General features: G+C 39.7%; 1 protein-coding gene across 2 annotated transcripts in view; it reads right to left on the bottom strand.

Annotated features, from left to right (window-relative positions):
- The window catches only part of LOC129100424 (paired box protein Pax-7-like), a 64,055-nt gene that overhangs the window by 27,470 nt on the left and 11,262 nt on the right, over positions 1 to 25,323 (bottom strand). For both annotated transcript variants that reach the window (XM_054610049.1, XM_054610050.1), the window contains exons 5-7: positions 11,019 to 11,218; positions 4,086 to 4,245; positions 1,894 to 2,093 (exon numbers count right to left, since the gene is read on the bottom strand). In XM_054610049.1, the coding sequence (XP_054466024.1) occupies positions 1,894 to 2,093; positions 4,086 to 4,245; positions 11,019 to 11,218 (560 nt within the window). The remainder of the gene's footprint in view (positions 1 to 1,893; positions 2,094 to 4,085; positions 4,246 to 11,018; positions 11,219 to 25,323) is intronic.

The following is a 25,323-nucleotide window of genomic DNA, read 5'->3' as shown; positions in this document are numbered from 1 at the left end:
GCATTACTTGTAGCCTGATAAGAAGGATTTCGGGGTTGTATGTGTCCCCACATTCTTGCATGATCTTGTAACTAAATATAGTTATATATCTGCATAATAGATCCCAGTATGTCCAAGTACAGAACCATCAATCACCTTCCCTCCATTTGTCCACAGGTGTCCCACAAGGTTCCATCCTGGGCCCACTGCTATTTTCTTTATATATTAATGATCTTCCATCAGCATGTCCTAACACCAATATCAAAATGTATGCAGAAGACACTGTCATTTACTTACATGGAAGCAAAATGACACAAGTTGCAAATGAGCTCACTAACGCCATGTAACAGCATGGTTAAAGCGATGCTGTCTACAATTAAATGTGTCCAAAACTGTATGTATGTTTTTTACCAAAACAAACACTGATAGTGTAGAGCAGGATGTTTTTGTATCTGGGGAGAGGCTACAGGTAGTATCGGAATACTAGTATCTTGGAGTACTTTTTGATTCCAAATTATCATTCAAAACACAGGTGAAAAAGGTCTGTAACAGGGTCAAATTGAATCTGTCAAATTTCAGGTTCACATGAGATTACATGTCAACAGAGGCAGCTAAGATATACATGCTTTCTATGGTCGTTTCTCATATGACTTACTGTTTAACAACCTGGTCACAGGCTAGCACCACTAATCTAAAACCACTACAGTTATTGTATAAAAGAACACTAAAAATCCTTGACAAAAAAACTGTTATTTATAATCACTGCCCAATATTGCAAGAATATAACTTGTTCAGATGGGAAAACTTGATTAAATATGTGAATGTCTGTCTCATGTACAAGATCATATATGGCTTGACCGCTCCTCCACTCAAACAGTTTGTAACCACCAGATCAACTGCATATCGGCTCACAAGAGGTGCAGTAAGAGGTGATTGCATTATCCCACTCAGGAAAAGTGCTTTTAGTCAGTCTACATTCTCTGTAAAAGCTGCACTATAATGGAACTCCATCCCAGTGACCATTAGACAACGGGACACATACAGTTAATATAAAGCTTATTTAAAGAAATGGTAAATTATCACCCAGCTCTGTCATCACTAGAACATAACTGGGCCTTACTTCCTCAATATGTCTGTGCTAAATTTCCCCCAGTCTGTCTGCTGTCACCTGTCTGTCTGTCTTGATATTGCCTGTCGCCTCTCATCTACCTGCAAGTCTCTTATTGTTGTTAAGCCCTGTCAGACTGAAATGACACTAATTTACATACTCTGCATGCTTTTGTATGTATTCTGCTTCTAATATATATGTTTTTAGTGCAAGATAACAATGCAAGATAATCTTATTTTCTTTAACATCATTTTGTAATTTTAATCTTATCTGTTTTTAGGGTGACTTTGTAACATCTGTCTAGGGACTATAGATGAAAAATAGCCTCTTGGCTAACTCTGGCGCATTTACAGAAATGTTTTATTAATGTGCACTGTCCCTACCAAATAAAAAAAATAAATAAAAAAAAAAAGGTAACAACCAGCCTACCCTTTGGAGCATTCACTTTGGAGCAATTCACAGTTTTGGAGCTGCCAATTTTTTTAAATATTTTTTCTTTATGTATTTTTTTCTTTCTCTATGCCACGTCTCCCCTACCTCAGCCCATGTGCAAAGCTAACACGTCCCAGAGAATTCACGGAAAACACAAAGATTAAACTGGTATGGATTGTCCATCCAACTCCCTGCAAGCTAGCAAACAAGCTGACCCACCAAGATGTCAGCGTAACAGAGCATTAGTGGGAATACAATTAAGCATTAGACGTCAACTGGTAAGGTTGACGTTTAGTTCTATCTACTTCTTGATTCACTGAGTTAATGTTACACATCTTCTTGCTTAAGTGTTACAGTAGTTCAGCAGGTCTTACCTGTGGCGAGAGTCCGTTGCTGACAGGGTTGACGTGGTTGCTAGGTGCTGAAGAGCTCATAAACGAGTCAGAGTAGCTGGAGAAGCTGTGGCGGTTCGAGGCCAGACCGTAGGCAGAGCTGCTGTCAGTGCCCGACAGACCGTTCTGGTGCATGGTGGATGGAGGCAACGGCTGGGGACGGTGAACTGTACCACCGCCGTCTGAAAGGAAAAAAACAACAGCACATAGCTGATCACGTAAAGATACACTGGTCATCTCAAATCTTCATTCCCCAGTCTGCTGCCGGGTGCAATAGCACAGATCCATTTCTTCTGTGTGCTAAACACAACCTGGATATATCTATGAACAGCAGCAGATGACAGCATTGTTTTCAGGTGAGCAGGGGACCCATAGCTTCAGTAGGCTACGAATAATGAAAAGCATATTGTGGATATATGTTGCAAGGAGAGAAGTATACCATGTAAGTGTCCAGCAGACTTGATTTGACTCCCTGAACTAGATCACATGCTTTGCTTCATTAATGGGTGCTTTCACACCTAATCTGTTAAATTCAACAAACAAGCTCAGGTGTGTTTTCCCAGTGAGTGCAGTTCATTTGGGCTGGTGATTTCAAAAGTTAAACTACTAAAGCAATCTGCTGATTGTGAAACGTTCAGGAAGTGATCTTCTTATAAGAAGCAGATCATTTGTAAGGCAGTATGCTTTTGTGTGTACTTTAGCAGTCCATGGAGTCCGTTAAAAAGTGTGTTACATAGTCATAATTGTGATGATTCATAACATGCTTTTAATTTGCAGTCTAATAATACTTTTTTTCCTCGTGAACTCTTTGCGACACCAGAGGACATAAATAGTGTGAAGCTCTGCTCTCCTTTACAGCAGCCTACAGTGCAGCATTTCGGTACTTAGATGGGAGTGAAAAATTGTAATGTAAATTTCAGCTAGTAGCAGTCTCCAACTGTCACTTTTGCAGCATAATGTGACAAACTTGGTGGTATCAAATCAAATCAGTTGGGACTCATGCCACAGGATACTTCTGTGAGTAACTTGATAACAGGCCAAGATCATATGTTAGCGTAGAATCTCTATAACACCTCTGTACAATCATGAGTATTTAATAGAGTGCTACATCTGTCTAGTGCATTGAGTCACTTCAATTTCAGGGGCCTGAACGACCAAGATAAACTTTCATTCATTTCAGAACAATCACTCAAGCTGATCAATTTTAGTGTTCAAGTTTTATACCAGACCCTTTGGTATTTGGATTAAGTAGCTTGTAAAAATAAATCATGTTAATAATAGCTGTTATTATTGCTGTAACAGATTGGACTTGGGGCTAGTACACCCCTAATTGTTTTCCTTGGTCCAGAGCAAATTAACAGAAATAAAGGTGGGAAGGAGCCCTTATTTAAAGCTTCATGGATCACTTTTTGGACCTAAAGACAAGCTGGTCTCCACAAACCAGGAAAATATCTGTCTCTTTAGCAACTAGCTGTTTGATTTGCACCTTGATTTCCAAGTTGCTTACTTGTCTTCCAATTAGAGATGGAAATGACATTCGCAACCGAAACAGGTGCTACATGACAATTCAAGTTTTTCAATAGAGTATGGAGTTTCTAACTTCACAGAAAGTAAGGGCATGTAAAACACTGCAGAGTTCAAATTTACAAAGTATACATAAGTGAAAAACAAAAGGCAATACACAAATAAATGAGAGTAGAAACATACTGAATGCAGATGGGTCCAGACCAGTGAACAGAGCTCACTGAGTGGTTTGATGAGTAAGACAATTATATCATATGCTATGACCTTCAACAGCCATCCCACCATTCGGTATGTTTAAATTAAGTTGTGTGCATTTCTGTTTGTTTTGAGTTTGAGTCACTTTGCACTTTGTCTGAGTTATCTCAAACAAAGTGTAAATAATGTTGACAAGTTGACATAACAGATCTATGATATTTTTTATATCAAAAGATAAAAAGCACCTATGCAAGATTGTGGAGCCATATGTTAAACAGTGCCCTCCACCACCATCTACACCTAAACACCAAAACAAAAGATTTTTTTGTTTTGGAAGAATGCTGTTAATTCCTCCAGCAGCACTGATTCTGTTGTGGCTTGTAGTGGACCAGCACCTCACTAACACACTGCATCACCATCATTTGTCACCCATCTAAAAGTGTTGTCTTCTCTACCTTGAGTGTTGGATGGGTAGCTGGACTCTGGCAGCTGGTACGTAGGAAGTGTTGGCATCCCTGTAGGAGGAAATCCACCCGGCAACAAGTGGTTGAAAGCCGCTAGCTGATTGGCTCCTGCTTGTTTTCGCCACCTGGCCCTTCGATTGCTGAACCAAACCTGGAAAGAAACAGAGCGAAAACCAAATAAATCACTTTCATTAGTCATTCAACTTTATCTCAGACTCAGAGTGGGCTTTCCTGTTTCATTTTAATTAATTACAATTGAAATGGCAGCTGAAGTTGTATCACATGCTATGGCTACATCCACACTAATACTTTTGCGTTTAAAACCAGGGTTTTAAAAACGAAAACGATGTCAGTCCACACGGTTGTTTCAGAATCGTTTTCTAAAGGATTTATGTCCATACCAGCAGGCCTGAAAAAGGTTATCACATGAGTATTCACGTATACTGGGCAAGTTTTATTTTGCTATAACTGCACAACAGCTGCTAGCATAGACAATAAGGTCAGAAACGTAAGGAATCAGTTATCCATGTTAAACTAACCACTGTTAGTAGATCAATAATCAAGGCTGTTGTTGTTTGTTTTCTTCCGGATGTGTAACGAATCAGAAAAGTTGTGACTGCACTACATTTTCCGCCGTCCACACTTTGAGGTAACCCTGGAGTTTTCAAACTTACCCGACTTAGGTAGCGTTTCTAAACTACCTTGTTTCAGTGATCTACAACGTAAGAGTAGTGTGGACGCTCAGTGTAAATGTAGCAAAAGATATGCGTTTTAAATAAAAAGCCTTAAGACCTTGATAATGACTCGTTGTAAAGATTGTAAGAATTCATTGAAGGACGGCGACTTGGCGGCTTGACGAATTTTGATCCTTCGCCATGAACAAATAAACTGATGTAACTCGACTCCACATGGTCAGATCTTTTCCTAATTTCACATGTTCGATGAGATTCCAGGCCTGAAGACATCTAAAGGCCATTTTTTACACAAAGTCATAGCGCCACCTACTGGTAACAGGAAGTTACAGTCTCTATACTTTGGCTTGCTACTCTTAGTAGGTAAATCAGATCCACATCAAATTTTATTCACACAAATGTAAGATGTTCATAATGCAAGGTAGTGCCGCCTACTGGCAAAAGGAAGTCAGCGTTTTGTGACAAACAGAATCTGATTTACATGACATTTACATGATGTGGTCTACACTTGATACGAAAACTATAATGCATATTTGTGTGTGTTATCTAGCACCATGAATTGGGTGCAGAAAGTGAAAAGTAATTTCCAGCATCACGCACTTAGAATTGCCACTTAAAACCACTGGATTTCAGAAGAAATCTGTGTTTAAGTTGCTTTAATCATCACAAATTGTTTCAGTTTTACTACATCAGAAGAATCAAATAAGGACTCCTGAATTGCTACCAAATATTAAAAATGAAAAAGGTGAGTGATCTTTAGCAATGAGGAAATAAAAATGCTATGTCAATGGAATGTGTGTGCACCTTATGATGTGTGAATCGAGTGAGCTTGTGTGGTTAATCATGCATTGTTTTCTCATAGAGTAGAATGAATAAAGAGGAGGCATCGACATCTACAGCTACAGTAGACACTTCACACATGACTGATCAAAGCAACTAACACACTTACAACCTTATAGTTTTACATTTGGTAGACAGGCATAGGAACCCTCATCTTTTTGGAAACTCAAATCTAGTTCAATTCAATCTTTTAGATTTAATTTTACAACGCAGACAAGAAATTTAGCAGGTTTCGGTAAGACCCCTTCAAAGCTACCTCTTGACAAGATTTAAGCCAGCAACTTCTCTGCTGAAATGTTGCAGTCAAAGTAAGAATTTCATAAATATTGCTTAAATTTCCTGTAAACAATGCATGTCCAATACTAGCATTTAGTATCAATGCTGAAGGTAGTATTCTGTAGTGAGGTCATAGGTAGGGGTTTAGATGTGGGCACATGTTCATACATGTGCCCACATCTAAACCCCCTACCTATGACATCTAAACCCCTACCTATGACCTACCTATGACCCCTACCTATGTAGTGTGTCTGACTTTCAGGCAGGGACCAGCAATTGACTCCCATTACAGATGTACAATTTATGTATGGCATAATAAGAAAAACGACTTACTTTAACAATTTCTTTGTGGCTAACCTTAACCATAGCTTAAGCATACTGTAGTAGCCTTGGATATCAGGTGTTTTGTCTTAGGAACACAATCTTTCACTGCCTGTACTTGAAGTGTATTATAATACCCCAGTTACACTTTGTCACAAATCAGGAGATAAATAAACAATTTTAAACACACAGAAAGTTGCAAATATTTATTTCAGTACTGAGTAGTGTCCACAGGTCTGTCAGGTTGGCAAAGCCCTAGCCCAAGTCTAAAGCCAGGCCATAAAAGTGCATAAAGCACTGCTGCTGTTTAAGTTTTTATTGTGAGGTCAAGGTAACAACTGAAGGCAACCTAGGAGTGCACATACATGTTATAAAAACTCAAGTTCAACCAGCAGTAGTGAAATCAGTGCTGTATGGTTTTACAGAGATGAGCTGATTACCTGGCCACATGGTCACAGCTGTGAAAAAAACAATCCCCTAACATTTGCTAAACACTACAACCCCATATGTAATATTATCAGGTTAAATGTACTGTACAGGTTTAAAAAGAAAAGGTAGAATGTCAAACATGAGGACATGTCAAACACACATACACACACATTTATTCCCCAGTCCAATAAAGGGAGCCACATCATGCAGATTGGGAAATGACAAAGGGGTGTGTATTGCCAAAAGCTAAACTGTCTTCTTTTTTAACTCAGCAGGGCACTCATTTTCAAGTTCTTAATTTAAGCCAACAGAAAGACAGAAGTTCAGGGCAGGTATCAGCATGTCGCTCTGCAGAAAACACACTCACAGAGCGTAGATCTGTCTCCTTCTCACACACATTCTCCTACATTAAGAAACACAGGCATCTGGATTTTTATCATTTGAATCAAACCATAGAATACCACTCACGTGCGCACACACACACACGCACACACACACACACACACCACACTCTCTCACACAGACACACACTCACTCAAGCACACATATGCACATCCAGAGCAGTAGCAGGAATCTATGTATTGCCTCCAGCTTTCCACCTGCCCATTTTCTCAAGGAATCCTCCTTTTTCATTTTGAGCAAATGGAAACATGCCTTTCAAGTGGAGAAGATAATCTGGACTCCTATTTCTGTAGAGGAGACTAAAATAATTAGAACAGGTTTTGTCCCCCTGAGGTACTACTGTAAGAGAAGCAGAAGAAGTGGAGTCTGATTGAGCATCTCAGCAGTCAAAAGACATGACTGTGGAGATAGATAGAATGTCACCTCTCTCCCCCTCCTTTATATCTTTTATACTATACAAACACACACATCTTTTTGATTGACAAACCTATCTCTGTTGACCTCGTGCACAATTCTTTCCTCAGTAGAAGCCTCCCTCATCCTTCTTTTTACAACTTTTAACAATCGCTTTGTCTACATTTTTTTTGCTTTCTGCTTTTGCTACCATACCTGCTATTACTTTCCCCCAAAATTCCCCCAAATATCTACATTCCATAGAGGAGACGGTTGGCTCACCTGGCACTGGCATAATGTTACGCCAAAGATTGCTGACACATGGCCCTTAAACTAGAATATTATACGAATCATTTAAAAATCATCCGTAGTTTACGTGAATGGTAATTTACACTCTTTTTTTAATCGTAGGTATTCTGTAATACCGGGCTCCCACAGTCCAAAGACATGCAGCTTAGGTGCATTGAAGCACTAAATTGCCCTCACAGTGAATGAGTGGAATGGTTGGGTTCTAATTCCTGGGCCAGACAAGCACTTGTCTGTAACACAAGTTTGTGGTTCTTCCCGTGTCATGCCGTGGGTTCTCTCCGAGGTTCTCCGGCTTCCTCCCGGGCAGTCCAAAGACATGCAGCTTAGGGATGGGTTAAATGAGAGAAATAATTTGCCCATTGTAGGTGTAAATGATTGATTATTATTGTTTGTATTATTATTATGCCAGCCCTGCAACAGACTGGCGACCTGTCCAGGGTGTACCCTGCCTTCGCCCATTGACAGCTGAGATCAGCTCCAGCACCCCTGCGACCCTTAACTGGATAAACAGGTTACGGAAAATGAATGAATGTATTCTGTAATACAGATGGCTGAAAAATTAGGAGAATAAATACATTTGTGTCGAAACCTACTGAATGCAGATGCGTCCATGTGGGTCTCAATAGCTCACTTGGTGGTTTAATGAGAATGACAGTGACTTAGTTTACATGCACACTCATATTCCACTATTATTCCCAATATGGCAATGTTACGAATTTGATATGGCTAATGTAAACATATTCTGTTTGAATATTAAAAGTTATGCCTTATTCAAAATAAATAGAAATAGTGGGACACGCCGATATAACTCAGGCTTTAGGGGCATGTATACAGCGCAGTCAGTATATGCGTCGAGGTTGTTACGTCTCTTTCCTGTTTAAAACCAGCTCTGTTATCGACTAGCCAACAGTTTGCAAAGCTGGAGTAGAGATTCATGTCCAAAAGAAAAAAAGGAGAAACTAATTCTACTTTTAAACATCATGAAGGACTTGAATCCAAACCTGTTTAAGAAGGTGTTTGAAGTAATGAAAGAGGGAAGCTGTGTTCACACGGTCCAACAAGTCCTCCACCGCTAGAACACTTTTAAACAACATTATGACGTGTTTTGGACATTTCATGACCACAATTGGACTTCTGCTACAATCCAAATTTACTAAATAATCAATCAGAATATGAAATGAAATGTTGCATAACACATTGGTGAGCTAGTGTAATGCTACTGACTACTAATGCACTATGCGAAATTAACCTTCTATGTTGCCTTTTTTACCCTGACCACAAGAGGTACACACTTTGTTCCTTTCTCAAGGATTTCTGATGCATAGAAGCTGCAGAACTGTGACCAAAGCTTGTTAATTGTTTGTTACATTTTCTAAACATGAGACCAGTGCAGATGAATGACGCAAGTTGATGACATGTCTCTGCTTGCATCATTTTTTTAAATATTTACATCAAAGAGCAACATTCATTGCACCATCTGCTATACTTCAAAACTGAAATGGTACAGTTTGACAGACTTTATTTAACCTGTCTCGCACAGTGTGAGAGTTTTGTCGAAGCGTCCGGAGAATCTATGTCAAGAAGCATTGAAGCCTCTGCATTTTTCATCCATCCTTAAAGTGGCTCTATTATGCTTTTCCACTTTTTCCCTCTTCTTTAGTGTGTTATATATATTTTTTTTTACATGTAAAAGGTCCATAGAGTGTAAAACCTGAAGTCCATGCCTAAAAGGAGTTACCCTCCCCCTCAGAATCACTGCCCCTGAGCTGCCTGAAACGGCTCCATTGAATTCTCTCCTCACTTACGTAACTTTATGATGTCACAATGTTACGGAAGTGACGTAAAACTCCTTTCGGCTAGTTTGGCCCGCCCTCAAACAACAAAAGAGAGAGACGGAGCTAAAGCTCCGGAGGAAGAGTTTTTTGAAAACAAGGAGGATTATGAGCATTAAAGCATGTAAACATGTTGTAACTGTAACTTGAGATAAAAATATGCACCCCGAAAATAGCATTATAGGGCCTGTTTAAATTAATTCTATGAAGCACCCGTGCTTCAAAAATGTGCAAAATGTTGTCTTTTAATACATGCACTTGACTGTTCATTAGTTGACTTTGGAGACAGCAGTTGAAAACACTGAGTTTGCTCAGTTGCCATTGAACTACAGATGGTTAAACTTAATGCGTCAAAGCAATGAAAGACAGTCAACGTGGATGAGGACCATGTGATACACTCAAAAGCTCAACAACAAGTGTGAAAGTGGACCTTGAGCTGGGATTGTCCATTAACTGTACATGAACTTATACTGAAAGCTGTGTCAGTGAAAGTAAGACCAGTGTTTGTCAAGTAGAGGTTTGTGGGTACTGGTTTCCATGTCACAGTGCTGTCTCACTCTCAGTTTCCCTGGGTCTTGATTGATCCACTTTACTGGTGTAGATTAAAGTTCCTGTGAGACAGACCCTTCAGTGATCTGCTGTACATTTTACATAAGGGGTGGGCTTGAAAGTGGTGGGAATAACAGATTCCAGCCAAGATGTCAGGGAATGAGACATGGATGAGGAATGCAGCCCCCACCCCATTGCTGAACACCTAACAGCTGTTGTTAGAGCTCCACAGTATTTTCTCCAGCACCACTGGGACACTGGGGAGCTGACAAAACCGAGACCAAAGACAGGTTCCGTAGCTGAGATGTGAACAGCTGGCAGAGTCTCTAGCATTACACTGTATGTATGTGTGAAAGATAGTTGAACTCAGTGGGTAAATATGGAATTTGGTCTATTAAGTATAACAATAATGTGACATCTTGTCAATCAGTCAAATCAATCCAATCATACAGGTTAACAAAACAGTTCGAGAAAAACTTTGTTGTGTGCATGTTTATGAGAGCAGGAACGAAAAATCTGAATAAAGTAAAAATTAAAACCAGTCTGGGTTGAAAGTAGATTGGTACCACTAAAATAATCAGTGTGATCTCGGAATAATCTGAAAAAGTAGTTCCCGATTTGGAAAATACACCTGAACGCCCCCTCAAGCCAGAACAACAACTCAAAAACAATAAAATGCAACACACTGTCTTTGTAGCATCTATGTTGTTTCCACATTACAACTTAAAGCGCATGCACACACAAAACCACTTTACAAATTGGTGAATGGGGCCTTATGAGGAGCATTGTCTGCACCATTGTCTGCGCACTCCAAGTTCTATTCTATTTTTTTTTTAATTGCTTCTAATTGATGGATGCATGGATGGATGTTAGTGTATTACCTGAACCCTGGCCTCAGTGAGTTTGGTCCTCTGGGCCAGCTCCTCCCTGGTGTAGATGTCGGGGTAGTGAGTTCTTTCGAAAGCCTTCTCCAGCTCCTCCAGCTGCTCCGCTGTGAACGTGGTCCGACTCCTGCGCTGCTTCCTCTTCAGAGGGAGGTCAGGCTCAGACTCCACGTCTGACACTTCATCCATCCGACTGCCTAGACAAAAAACACATTGAGGGGACACATTAGACGTCACTGATCTTAGCATGTTTCATAATGTACTGAGATATACCTGTCCCACATTAGCTCCAATGGTTGGTAGGAGATGGAATGCTAACTATGGTCTCCTGTTTCAAAGTCAACATTTTCCACAGTTGCAACAGTATGACAACATCACACTACTCCCAATAATGATACTCAGAATTAACTGATTAAATTAAAAGGCTCATCAATTTAAGTAGTCAAAAGATGCTGATTGGTGTTTGATGAACAACTGATTTTGACCACATTGTTATTGGCTGAAAACTGTCACTTTCAAATTAGACATTTCATAAAACATGTGCATTCGCATTTCATTCACATATACAATATAATAATATGCCATTTATTTTGTTTTTCAACTTCGCACGTAAAATTCAGTTTTGGGGTCATAATGTCTGATACAGACATTAGTTAACATTAATTAACAGACTTTGCATCGATCTGTTCTGGCCTCCACGTCATCCATTAATCCCTGATAATGGACATATTGTCAAGCAATATGCCTTACTTACACAGTAAAAGGCATGTTCACAACTTCCCTGCAAATACAGAGAGAGGTAGGCAGAGCAACGAGGGACAAATGATGCTTCAAACAGCACGACCTCCGCTGTTTTCTCTATATACCATTTTCACCAGACAATACCATTTTATTGTGCTTGTTCAATCCAATTTTATATCAAAACATGCATTTTTCCAGCATCCCCCAGGCCAGGGCATGGTGCTGAGAGTGTCAGTGGAATGAGGAATGATAATCTCTCTAGACCACCTTGGTGATGTGTGTAGCACCATTCTTCCATTGTGGGCCTCAGGGCAGCCCAGACAAACACACTGGCAGGCTGAAAATAGTCTCAAAATATTTATTTTGCTACTGATTTCACTCACACACAATTTGTCCATGCTACTGTTCAGAAGGAGCCATGGAAGATTATCTGACACATGCAGATATCCATTTTAAATAAGGCTGCCTACTTCTTATTGGGACTAGAGAAGAGTTATAATGACATACAAAGCTCCACCGTATGTGGACTGTAGAGGACTATGGTATGACATCACAGCTCAGGTGACAACTGATCGGTGGGGCGACTCTTTCTCAGAAGGTAGAGCGGGTCGTCACTCAATCAGAAGATCGGTGGTTCTATCCCCAGCTCCTACAGTCCATGTGGATGGGTCCTTGGGCAAGTCGCTTAACCCCAAATTCCTGATGGCTGTGCTGTGGTGTATGAATGGGTATGAATGGATGAATAACAAGTAGTGTAGCAGCACTTTGAGTGGTCGAGAGACTAGAAAAGCGCTATACAAGAATAGTCCATTTACCATTTACCATCAGATGTCATACGGAAGGGTAGCAAAAATATGGCTTTTTAAACTTCAACAACAAGAAAGGGAGCTAAAATCTGAACACAATGAACAGGACTATTGATCACTCTTCACAGTGGTGCCGTAACAATACACATATAAATACAAATACTTTAGAACAAGCAATATATTTCTTTCTAATTTAATTTAGCATTAATAGAGAGGCCGTTACAGAATGCAAATACATTGTATGACCATGTTTGGGGAAAAGGCTGGCAAATCATCCAAATGAAAATCTCTAAGTTTATAAAGGCCCCCCACTGTGAGTTTAGGCTGTGATATGAAAATCACAAGAGAAAAATACTAACATTTTGTTTGCAACTCCAAAACAGTGGTCTTGGATCTCACTGTGAGGCACAAAAAGCGATGATCTTAGGAGACCAAAAACTAATTTAAGACTAAAACCCCACATTGCCACCCATGTCTACAAACTATTTAATCAAAATAAGACATGCGATCACACAAATACATGAATGCAATACTGTTATCATTATATTTGCATTAAAAGAACACATAAACCAAAAAGATGGTGGTAAAATGAAATGGCATGAAGCATGTGAATGCCGGCTCTATGGCTTTTTGATTTGATGTAATTTAAAATGTGAGGGCTGTGCAGATGGATGATGTGAGGTAATGACATGTCTCTGTCTGCATACTGCTTCTTCCAATCAAGATAGTGCGTGTATAATTCACCAGGCATCATTTCACAAGCTGACAGACTGAGACCATGATTTTGGGCAAATCTCACACACTGTGTGTGACACAAAATGAGTTGTCGAACCTAGGTTTCAGCTTTTGATGAATCAGGTGTGTAAGATCAGTTTAAAACATAAGGAGCTCTGTGGAGCAGAGGTTTACAAATGTGCAGGTCTATATCTGATGTAAATGTGTCTGCAAATACATGTATTGTGGTGTAGTGAATTATGGGTATTGACTGTAGAGAGTGGAGGGCAAGCATGGATAGTTTCTCACAGTTTGTTTGTTTGTATGAGTGCCTTTGTTGTGTGCTGAAGTTGGTCATGTGCTGGTGCAATAGGAGAGAAAAGGCCCATCATACTGGCTTAGACAACTACTGGTTGGCTCTGTAGTTTAATTAAACAAGGAATTATGGGATTAGTGCAAGAGTCCCATTACAGGCCACTGGAAGAGTCTCAGGGAGAATATCTTTTTGTATTCCTCCCTAGCTGCCCCCCTTGAAAGCTCCCGCTAGAGAATTCTCAATGGATTACATGTAGCCGCGGGACATGCTGCTGCATTAATTAAATCAATTCTTTCACCATTTACTGCTTGCAAAGATTTGTTTTCTTAAAAACCAAGGTAAAAACATACACATGCACATATATCCATATACAGAATGTCTTGTTTGTAGCTGGTAGGTTGGTGTAGGGATGTGGGTGTGGGTGTGTGTGTGTGTTTGTGTGTGCCTGTGTGGAAGGGGGTTTGCTGCAGAGCAATTTGGCACTAACTCAGCGTGACAACACTTGAGGCCGCTGCAGTGGGCTGGGATCACTTTCCAAAAGGCACCTCCGAGTCCTCGGGGTGCTGCTGTGACAGGATGGACTCTATTTGTTTTCTCTCCACATGCTGCTGGATTTAGGGGAGGAGAGGGGCAGAGGTGGGAGAGAGGGAGGGATGTGAGAGAAAATGAGGCTTCCTCGCCTTACGGTATTTTCTGTCTGTGACTCTTCCTCTCTGTCTCTGTCAGCCCACACTGTTTGGCACCCGAGCTAGGAAAACGGCCATAAGGCTTATTATGTCTTGTTTACCTTTTTGTTCTTCTACTGAATCCCCTTACTACCAAAAACGTCACTCTATTTTTCCTTCCAGAGTTTAAGGGCTGATGTTGAGGCAGATTGTGTGCTGCCAACACAAGCCTGAAACAGGTGCCTAATTTTATAAGCTCTCAACATCATATTGACCCATATTCCCAGCCAGCCTATCTCAAACTAATGTGGAAAAGTGGACTACACAGTACACTCAGGAAATTACAGTTATATTTGATTAGTTTGATTAATCTGAATATCTACTGTTTAGTTTTTTTGCATTTATGGCTCTGACTCGTGCTTTTGTACTAGCTTAGTATTGTTTGTTGATGTATAAATTGCATATAATGTGGGTCAATATATTTTATAAATCTTTTATTTTTTTTTTTTTAAAAAAAAGAAGAATATATATATATATATATATATATATATATATATATATATATATATATATATATATATATATATATACCCCAAAACCATAGAGCATGTTGATAATTCAACAGAAAATAATAAGAATTATAACAGTAAAGTGTTTTGCCTTTAAGTTTGTCTTGCTAGAGTAGAGACTTTGTAAAAACTGGGTCATCTGAGCACAGATTTGAAAAGCAGAGCTGAGAACGAAGCTCACAGTAATTGGACATGTAAATGACACAGTGTCGCCGGCAGTGTCCGGGTAGCCGCGCTGACATCCTGAACAGCATTGGTGGTTCGGTAATGCATGCTTGCAGCAGCTCCACGCTCAGTTTGGATGGCAACACAATAAGAATCCCCAGGATGGAGGAGAATAAAGTTTGACAGGCCGGTGGATCAGGAGGGTCAGCGCCTCTCTCCAGCTGATAATGGAAAGCAGAGATTATGGTAATGAGACAGCCGCCTAGAGCCGATAGAGGGGCTAAACCTGGACTTCATCTTTGTCTCCACCAGATCCCTCGATTGGCATGCTATGTCTTATCGGGAGAATGGGAGCAGGGTGCACACACACACACTCACTCACAGGGTTTGCAATTGTGCTGCGGTATAAATAACAGCCTTTTTTTGTATCAGAGAGAATACGATTAGTATAGAAACACATCCATGCTTTTATTTTCGATCAGATCACTGCCATCATGTGCAGCAACTACAATGCACACACACACAGTTTTATCCGTGAGGACACTCATTGACATAATGCATACCCTAACCATCACAACTAAAGGCCTAACCCTTTAGTTGTGATGGTTAGGGTATGCAATATGTCAATGAGTGTCCTCATTGACAGGTTCATGTTAGAATGAGGTTTTGGTTAAACCATTTGGTTTAACCAAAACCTCATTCTAACATGAACCTTAAAAGCAAGTCTGAACCTGAGGCCTTTGAAGAGGTGAGGACCTGCCAAAATGTCCTCAGTTTCCACAAATGTCCTCACCTGAAGGTCTAAAATTCTAATTGGTCCTCACAAACATAGATGCACACACACACACACACACACACACACACACACACACACACACACACACACACACACACACACACACACACACACACACACACACACACACACACACACACACACACACACACACACACACACACACACACACACACACACAAATCTTCCCACGAAATGAATCTAACTAAACAATTCTGGTCCAATACCTTCCAAAGCCAGTTATTCAGTGTTGGGGAAAATGATACATTTTGATACTTAATAATGAAATCCATATGTTCTAAGGAGATCAATTTAACACCAAATTATTCCCAATTATTTTTTCAGAATGTGTTGTCGGTCCCTTTGAGCCAGTGGCTTTCAATTATTGCTTTTTTATACTTTTTCAGTCCTGAAGTATCAATTTTAAATTGAACTAACTTTGTTGTGATCAATTGTGGTCTGTTTGTACTGAATACAATGCCTCCCAATGGGACCATTCTGACAGCAGGAAGCAAATGCAGGAAATACAGAAATGAAGGCTCTAATTTATATAATTTATATGATTAATTATTTATTTTTGTACATATATTTCTGTGTATTTAATTTCCCACGATGAAGGCTGTTTTTAAAGCCATCTCTGCCTGGCATACAGGTCTGGGGGAAACACTGAATATCTATTTTAAAACCTTAAAGTAGTCAAAGTTATATACAGTGGACTTAAAATACTGGAATCAGCCCATACAATACCAACCATGTGTTAGTGTTTTAGAAGGACCGTGACCTCTGTCTACAGTTCTTTGAGGGTATTATTTACTGTTTTAATGATATCTATATATTTTTTACTCTCGTCAGGCTGATGAAAACCTTGTTAGGTCAAAACCAGTTTGTTGATTGCAATACCTTTTTTTCTTTTTTCCTCTTTTATGTGAGACACATCCTCATGAAGCACTTTGGGTTTTTTGAATTTATATGTGAAAGTGACTGAGGTCTTTCATGTGTTTGAAAGAACATACAAGATTGTTTGGATGGTGGTTTTTTTGGAGGGGAAAGGACAAGGGCCCTTTGTTCATCAAGCTGCTCAATAGACAAAATTAATTATGGGGCATTTTGAAAATCATATTAGTTCCAGTATAATTACAATCAGGATCTGCTTTCAGTTTAGCTCCATAGGCTCTGACCAGTGGAACAAACTACATTGGCTCAACAACTGATGAATATATTAGTGCAAAACCATTTCTTGCGTAATGACGTGTCGATGCTTCGGTTCTGTCCACAGCTGTTGTATTTGTGTCTATTAGAGATGAAAGAAGGAGAAAGTCTCAGTCAAAGTCTTTTCTAGTGTGCTGCCTCTGATAACGATCTCTTTCTTCGCTATCTGCTCAGCCTTAGGGCAGGATTTAACCCACCTGCCTGCTCTCCTCACTGCCAACACTCTTTGTTTTCACAGTGTCAGCTGCAACACACCTTCCTTCTACGTGACTTCTATTCATATTGCCCAGAATCACAGACTAGAAGCTGAAATGTCATACACCAGATTTTTTAATTTAAAGCTTTGATGGTGTAAGAAATAAAGTTACTAAAATCTGTATCAAACTAAAAACCATTAAACTGCATCTGGTTGTACAGAATTCTCCAACAGTAACTTTTTTCCCTGACAAACCATAGTAAGATGAGTAGAAGATGGCTCAGTTTTGTCTCTTTATGTCCATTACACAGATGTACCAGGACACATTCAGCCTCACTTAGCACAACGTACAGGAGTGGAAATCCTCCCTCCGCCAAAATCATTTTGGAGGAAATGTAATTGCTGCAGACAAGTGGTAGGGAGGAGATCTGGGTGGAAGGGCGTACCAAAAGCAGGACCACAGCTGGTTTGTATGTGGTTAGCTTGAATTTAGAGAGTTGACTTGTCTTGGTGGGTGAATGGACACTTTAATCAACATGCTGTCAAATTCATTCCAACATATTTACCATCCATTCCAAAGACCACGTTCAAAAAACAAATAACCAGAGATGGTACAAACTCCAAGCAGTAGGACTACAATCACAATGTCCACTGGCTCTTGCCTGTCCTCAGCAGCTAAGGAGCTTCTGCTGGAGGCGTGTGAATAGATGTGGACAGAGGGAAGTGGAGAGGTGCCGGCTGTGGCCCTTTTCGCCGTCTTGACTTGGCTGTGAAGGTTCTTTGACGGCTCTTTCTGGTCAGCTGCCTCAGTGACAAAGTGAGCTCACCTTAAAAGGCCCGGGAGCCTCCCAGCGCCTTTCAGGACCAATAGATGCAGCACCTCAGGGGGCTGCTGGCCATGAAAGACCATGAGCAGCCTCGCTGCACTGTGCAGGACTTTAGTAAACACTTCCAGACTGAGTCACTAAAGCTGAGCAGCGGAGCAAAGTGCCGCCTGCATATTTAAGAGTTAAAGAGGTCAAATGGTGGTGAGGCATGACATGGAGCGCATAGATGGGGGAGGTTGTTGGAACATGAAGCTTTTTTAAAAAAAGGTATCGCTGCATTTTAACATAGTAAAGTTTCACATTCCTGACCAACATCAGCAGTGTTAAAATAAAGAGCCTAATGAAGCATCTGCTGTGGTCGTACATTTCTGCAAACCTTTATGTTTTTATTAGTATAAATTCACTGTGTGCCTGCTAATATAATTCACCAATTTAAGATCATTTATGCCACCTATTTAAAACGGAATTCAACTGAAATATTTCACAAAACTATACAAAAAGTTTACTATGCATAAAATGCTCTCAGTTGCTCCTAAAAGTTTTTATTCAATAAATATGTATTTTGTAACACAGCTTACTGTAATAACTTAAGTAATTTTAGCTGCAATGGCATATTTTCGTTTGACTTGGAGATTTTTATGCCTGTACCAACAATGCAGGGGCTTGTATTGAAGGTCTGAACATTCAACTAATTGAGGCCAAAGCCAATGTTTTAAAAATGTATTCAAAGAAAACAAAAGAAAGTAAATTAAAATCTGCCAGTTGGCACCAGGAGCTGCTCAGTCAACAAAGGCCTCGAATTCAAGCCGCAGTGAGCAAAACTGAGCTGAAGCCGAGACCAGCGCTGCAATGTTGCTGCTGCCTCTGCACACACAGTTCAGCATTGTTCCTGCCTTTGTTCCAATACATCTCGAAAACAATGGTATTTAGCCACAACAAATGCAGCAAAAGTGTATAGTAAGCAGCAGGAGTGGAGTGTGTGCAATGTAGGCAGTTTTACAATGATGAGTAAAAAAATTGCCAAAAGATTTAGAAAGTCTGTGCTGAATTCTTTTTGGGGAAAAATCCCAACTTTTGTTGTTTTACTATCAAAAAATACTTGACTGCAGCTACAAACGTATGGTCTCCCAGAAAGCTATAGGATCTGTTAGAGGCAAGCTGTGTGCTCTTTGTAAATGCTACATAGAACTGGCACTGAACTCAATCCAGCCCACACAAAGATGCTGGCTTTATCAGGGCATTATGTCTTAGCAAACTGCTATTAATGCAAAGTCTTTATCTTCTTTCCTTCCCAGGCACTGGCATGCATGTGTCTTTATTTAGTAGATAAAAAATAGCCATAAACTAAAATTGCCGACTGTCAATATAAACACTGATAAAGATTAGAGCTGGGAGCAAATATAATAATAAGAGGCACTCTTAAGATATATTCGACACAGCAAAGCCTTCAGCGGACAGCTGCAGGCTTAAAGAAAGCAATTGCAGAAAGTTTTAAAGAGCAATAAATAATCTTACTTTGGAAGAAAGTGGATTAACAATCAGAGCATTGCAAAGAAAATGAAGTGATTTGTGCTTGTTGACCCTCTCCACAGATTCTGGTTAACAAGCTTTGAAATGGACTCCGATAGGTTTGTAAGAAATGGAGGGATCGCTGAGCTTTTCACCTGATGCTCAACACTCCAGGGAAAAAAAAGCTATCCTTCAACTGATGTCACTTTTCATGCCAATCTGGGCCAGCCAAGCCTCGTCGGCCAGTTTCTATACAGAATGTGTAATACACTGAGCATTAAGTGATCATACACCAGTCTAAATCATCTATGAAAAAAAATGGAAAAGAGGGATCTGTGAATTCCTGGTGTTGTTTTCAAATTATTCTAATTGACAGTGATAGTTTACCCCTACATTTACACATTATAGTAGTTGAAACATCTCTTGAAGAATTAGAAGTATTTTGTTTCATATAGGGTTTTGATAGATTAACAAGAAAGAATTTGACCAACATTTGTCCGAGCTATGATATTCACTAATTCTGGCGAGGCGCTTGTGGTCGAATGGGATTTTTTGTGTCTTTCATGGGTGTATGTTTTATATTGTTTGTGAGCACAAAAGCAAAGAAAATGTTCTATCATTATGTGTTACACACTAAAGTTGTTTTAATCTTGAGGACAAGAAAATGTATGTATCGTAAAAATATGATTTTGATGATTTTAACTTCCCTCATGATTTTCTTTTTTGCATTAAGGATGATTAAAGCATATTTTTTTTAAATTATGAAGTTAATGTGGTATTAGATCTGTTCATCGCCAAACCTTACAGTGCACCAATACAGTAAAGTTTGAATATAGTTGTCAATAAAGGAGAAAGTTTTAAAGGTGTTATTCTATATTTTTCTCATTGTTGTTATTCTATTCTATTCTATATTGGTGTTATTCTATATTTTTCTCGTTGTAAACAAACCCCATGGGCAGACCCAAACCAACAATGGGACTTCAGTCTGTGGCTCTCAGCTCTAAGCCAATCAGTTTCTACTAAATATGTACATCTTTAAAACATCTCACAAATACATAGTTTCATTTCTAAAAATAATCAATTCATCAAAGTAATTTCCTAAACCAGCTAATCACTGTAGTTTTTAGAAAACGTTACTCAAACAGGAGTTTACATTTGTTAGGAACTATTTAAAGCAAACAAATGTGGATTCATACATTTGTTTTCTTAGTTAGTGTATGTGGCAGCAGGAGGGTGTTTGTGGGACTGAGTCAAAATAATCTACAGTGTGTGTGTTCATGGTGATGAAGGAACATGTCAGTGCAGCTCTTTAATTTGTTTTTATAGTTTTTGGACAAAAATGGAGCCCTATTCTACTGAGGAAGAACATATATCAGGCTTTGATACACACACAATACTTGTTAGTATGTATATTGATTGCAGGTTTTTTTTCTTTACATGGGATTTGTTGACTATAGGAAAAACTATCCTTTAAATTGTGATTTGCTGCTCATCTCAGCCACTTATGTCTGAAGATTCAGTAACAGCAGTGGCATTTTCGAATGTGTAGTACTATGAATTTACTCACAAGGCATTTAAGTAAAGTTACCACTTAAACGTGATTTCAAATTTTACTCTTTTTAATCTATGGGCCAGTTATGATGGCATGTAGTTGAAAAAACACTGTCCAATCATAAAACCTATATTAAAAAAAGCCAGATTCGTTTTTGATTGTGTTCCTCGTGGTGCTGATGCAAAATGCATGTTGTCATTTGTGGTCGTGCTGTGTGAATTTTAGCAACATCATAAGTATTTAATCATGTTTTTGGAAGTGTGTCTTTTTGACTGAATGGTGGATTCAAGTGTGGAGTACAAGGGGGAGGGGGGGATATATGGGCTGATGTTGTTTAGGTTTTCCGGCTGTAAAGGTAACAGGTATTTATGCTTGAAATGCAGGCATCACTAATGTTATTCACGCCCACATTATGAGATAAAATCTATGTAGCTAATGGAGGCAGTTCATTTTTCAACTAATGTGTCAGCTTGCACGAGTTGTAACTAAAATACAACCTACACATTTAAGGTTTATATGCAGTATAAAAACAAACAACTACTAGCTATGACAAGATATAGGGGAGTAACGTCTTCTTGTGTGTGTTGTAATAAGAGCTGCTTTGTGCTGTGTTTACATCGCCGGGCTGGCCGTGTACCCTTTAGAGCGAGTTAGAGCATGAGAGCTCGCTCTAATGGCTAGCTAATGGTAGCCGCTCCACACTGTGCTCCCACTGTGGTTGCTGCTGATAAGCACGCTTTAAGCCACTGCGTCGTTGTGGAAGCTTAGCACCCCCCTCCCAGGTAAACACTGTTAGCTCTGTCAGCACTGTTGCTGTTGCCTGGACTAATAGCACTGTTAGCACAGTTAGCTGCCAGCCGGCCGCTTGCTCAGCCGTCGGCATGTGCTCTGAATGCCGTATAGGAAACCATTGACAACATTTACATTAACAACCATAGCTGGGGCAAAAGTAAAATGAGATTCACAAGGATTGTAGGATATAGAAATGGGCTCACATTCTAGATCAGGCTGAAAATCTGCTGATTTAGCCCAACTTAGTTAAACAGGGGGGAAATGGCTTTAATGGGAAGAAACAGAATATCAGCTTGCTGTAACCTGAGGTCAACAACCACCCGACACATTGAATCTTTGGACCTGTTGATCCAACTGCAGAAAATTTTATAGATTTTCCCTGAAATTCTTACTGTCAACAACTCAGTTATCTCTGACTACCAAGGGATGTGGAGATCGCTGAGTTGCTCTGTCCACTGTTCTGATGACCCCTGAACCAGTGTGTGAAATACCGGGGCTTTAGGGGGGTCCAAGACGGGAAGGGGCCTCCGATTGCCACTGGGTACCAGGAGCCTCCCTCTGTAAGTATCCAAAAGGCCTACAGCTGGTCAAAATGTCTCTCTGACAAGATGCAAGAGTTAGATCAATTTTACCTAATTTTAATCTTAAAATGTCCACTCCAGATCCAGAGATATGAGCCAACTGTAGACCTATATCTATACTTCATTTTCTCTCTAAGATCCTTGAGAGTCACCAATCAGTTGTGTCACTTTCTACATAACAATAGTTGATCTAAGGGATTTTCAGTCAGGATTTAGAAGGCATCATAGCAAAGAGACAATTCAATTTATTTGCATTAGACAGCATTGGTAAAATTAAAAAATGACCCTCTATTGCATTAGACAAAGGACTTGCAGTCAACACCATTTAACATAATTTGCAGAGACTGGAACACTTAATTGGCATTAAAGGAACAACACTAAACTCCTATTTATCAGATACATCTTAGTTTGTACATGTTAACAATAATTCCTCCATGCACACCAAAGTTAGAATGGAGTTTCTCTAGATGGCATTGCCCTGGCCACCTCAAATAATTTCAGAGTTATCTTTGATCAGGATGTGTCCTTTAACTCTCACATAAAATAAAATTCAAAGATTTCCTTTTTTCACCTACGTAACATTGCAAAAATCAAGCACATGCTGTCTCAAAAGGATGCAGAATAACTAGTCAATGCATGTGTTACTTCTATGCTGGATTATTGCAATTCCTTATTATCAGGCTGCTCCAATGAGTCTCATAAGGCTCTCCAGTTGATCCAGAATGCTGAAGCACGTGTTCTGAAAATAAAAAACTAGAAAAAGTCATAATTTTATCTGCACTTGCTTCCTGTAAAATCTAGACTAGAATTTATTCTCTTTCTCCTCACCTACAAAACCCTTATTTGATAGGCACCATCCTGTCATAAAGAGCTCATAGTACTATCACCCCACTAGAACACTACGCTCCCAGAATGCAGGATTACTCGTGGTTCTTAATGTTTTTCAAAATAAGAATGGGAGTCATGCAGCGCCTTTAACTAATTACCTCCTCTCCTGTGGAACCAGCTCCCACTTTGGGCTCGGGAGGCTGACACCCAAATTGACTCTACTTGGCTGAGCACATTCTGGTTCCCAGCAGCTCAGCTGCTCCGTACATGCGCAGCGCCGCTGTGTGTAGGGCAGAAAGTGGTGGTAGGGAAGCAAAACAACCTGGCCACTGTAATTTCGTAGAGTGCCTAAAGTCAGGGTTAAAAAAAAGGGAGCATAATACTACATGCAATGCACTGAAGAGGTGCACCACTGTATAACTCGGGGCTGGCTTCTGGGCATACAGAGGAGTACAATGATGAAGAGAGGTACAGTGATACAGGGGGAAAGCAATAATAGCAATCAGACTCCTGAGGCATGTGGGAAGGACTCAGGACAATATCGGAGTGCTGTTCTCCTCCCCATCACCCATAGATACTATGCACCCCCATAGATTGTAAAAGGCCAAAGTCCCTCCACTAGCTCCAGCGATGCCAGTTTAGGGTGGCAGATCGGGGAAGGCTTGGGTGATATCTTAACCTTTGATGCCAACCAGGTTCCGTCCTTTACTTCTGTCAATCTAATAAATATCCTGCCTTCATTAAGGGAACAGTGTGTAACATTTAGGGGGATTAATTGTCAGCAATGGAATATAATATTCCTACGTATGTTTTAATCAGTAATATCACTGAAACTTTAGAAAAATACATTTATATCTACATATGGAGTGGGTCATCTCCCACGGAGTCCGCCATCTTGCACTGTCATGTTTCTACCACGGAACAGAATGGACACTGGCTCTGGTAAGAGCCAGTTGCATTTTTATTTTTTTTATGAAAGTATTTTTTCTGAAAGTATTGGCTTTTACTCACAATATAAAATATAAGAGTAAAAGCCAATACTTTATCAATAGTGTATATCAATTTTTGCAAAAAGAACGGACGGTCACTGCAGCTATGTTTGCCAAAGCACAGCATGAATTGACCAAATGTTTCTTTTTATTGTAAACTTCTCTGCATGCTAACACAAAGCAGCCAGGAAGAAAGCTTATATCAGTGCATCATCTTCTGAAACGACTTAATTATCTTGAGTATCTTTCTATATACAGACCTTTCCAAAGCTCCAAAACACTCAACATGTTATAGGACACAGAAAAAGGTTAAAATATCTTTTTAACTGAACATTTTCAGCTGCAAGAACATGTCAATTTATCATTTCAGAGAGCTCATCTGTTAATTAATAATTGATCTCCTCAACATTCTTTTTCATCAAATTAATTCAAACCATTTCAATGTTAGGGAACATTATGCTAAACTCAGTTCGTAAAAGATCAACAACTACAGACCTTCAGTTAAAGTATGTAGTTTTTAGCTAATTTCTCTAACAGCAGGAATACAGCTGCTGCTTGCAGTGGCCATATGAGGCACAAGGTTTGTGCAGTGAGTGGACCACAGCAAACCCTCCCATTTCAGATGTACATTCATTCAAAGCAGGAGCATTAGAAATGCCGATCAGCTTGGCAGCGCAGAGGAGAAGCTTTCCTTTCAGCGTTTTGCTGTTGTCTAGCTCAATCGTGTCACTTTGAGGGAGTCTATTCAGAGGTATTCATGCATCTGCCTTCAGGCCACAATGGCCGCCGCTTTATAAACTGTCAGACTGCTTGCCACAAGCCTTTGGTTCATATTGTTTCCTTTTCTTTAATAAACTTGGAGGAGTTCATCAACTCCTTCAATGCCAAATGCAGGCACAAAATACCGCCGGGCCTCCTACTCCATTTTAGATTTTTTCTTCTCCTTTTTTTCTTGTAGCAACTGTTTGCGTATCAGTAGACCACGCATGAATGCAGACATACTGGTTGTTTTGTGTACACATGCTCAATGTCTCTGGCAGCCTTAAC

The sequence above is a fragment of the Anoplopoma fimbria genome, chromosome 12, assembly GCF_027596085.1.
Source record: "Anoplopoma fimbria isolate UVic2021 breed Golden Eagle Sablefish chromosome 12, Afim_UVic_2022, whole genome shotgun sequence".
Classification (NCBI taxonomy): domain Eukaryota; kingdom Metazoa; phylum Chordata; class Actinopteri; order Perciformes; family Anoplopomatidae; genus Anoplopoma; species Anoplopoma fimbria.
This window is presented reverse-complemented; position numbering and strand designations above follow the sequence as displayed.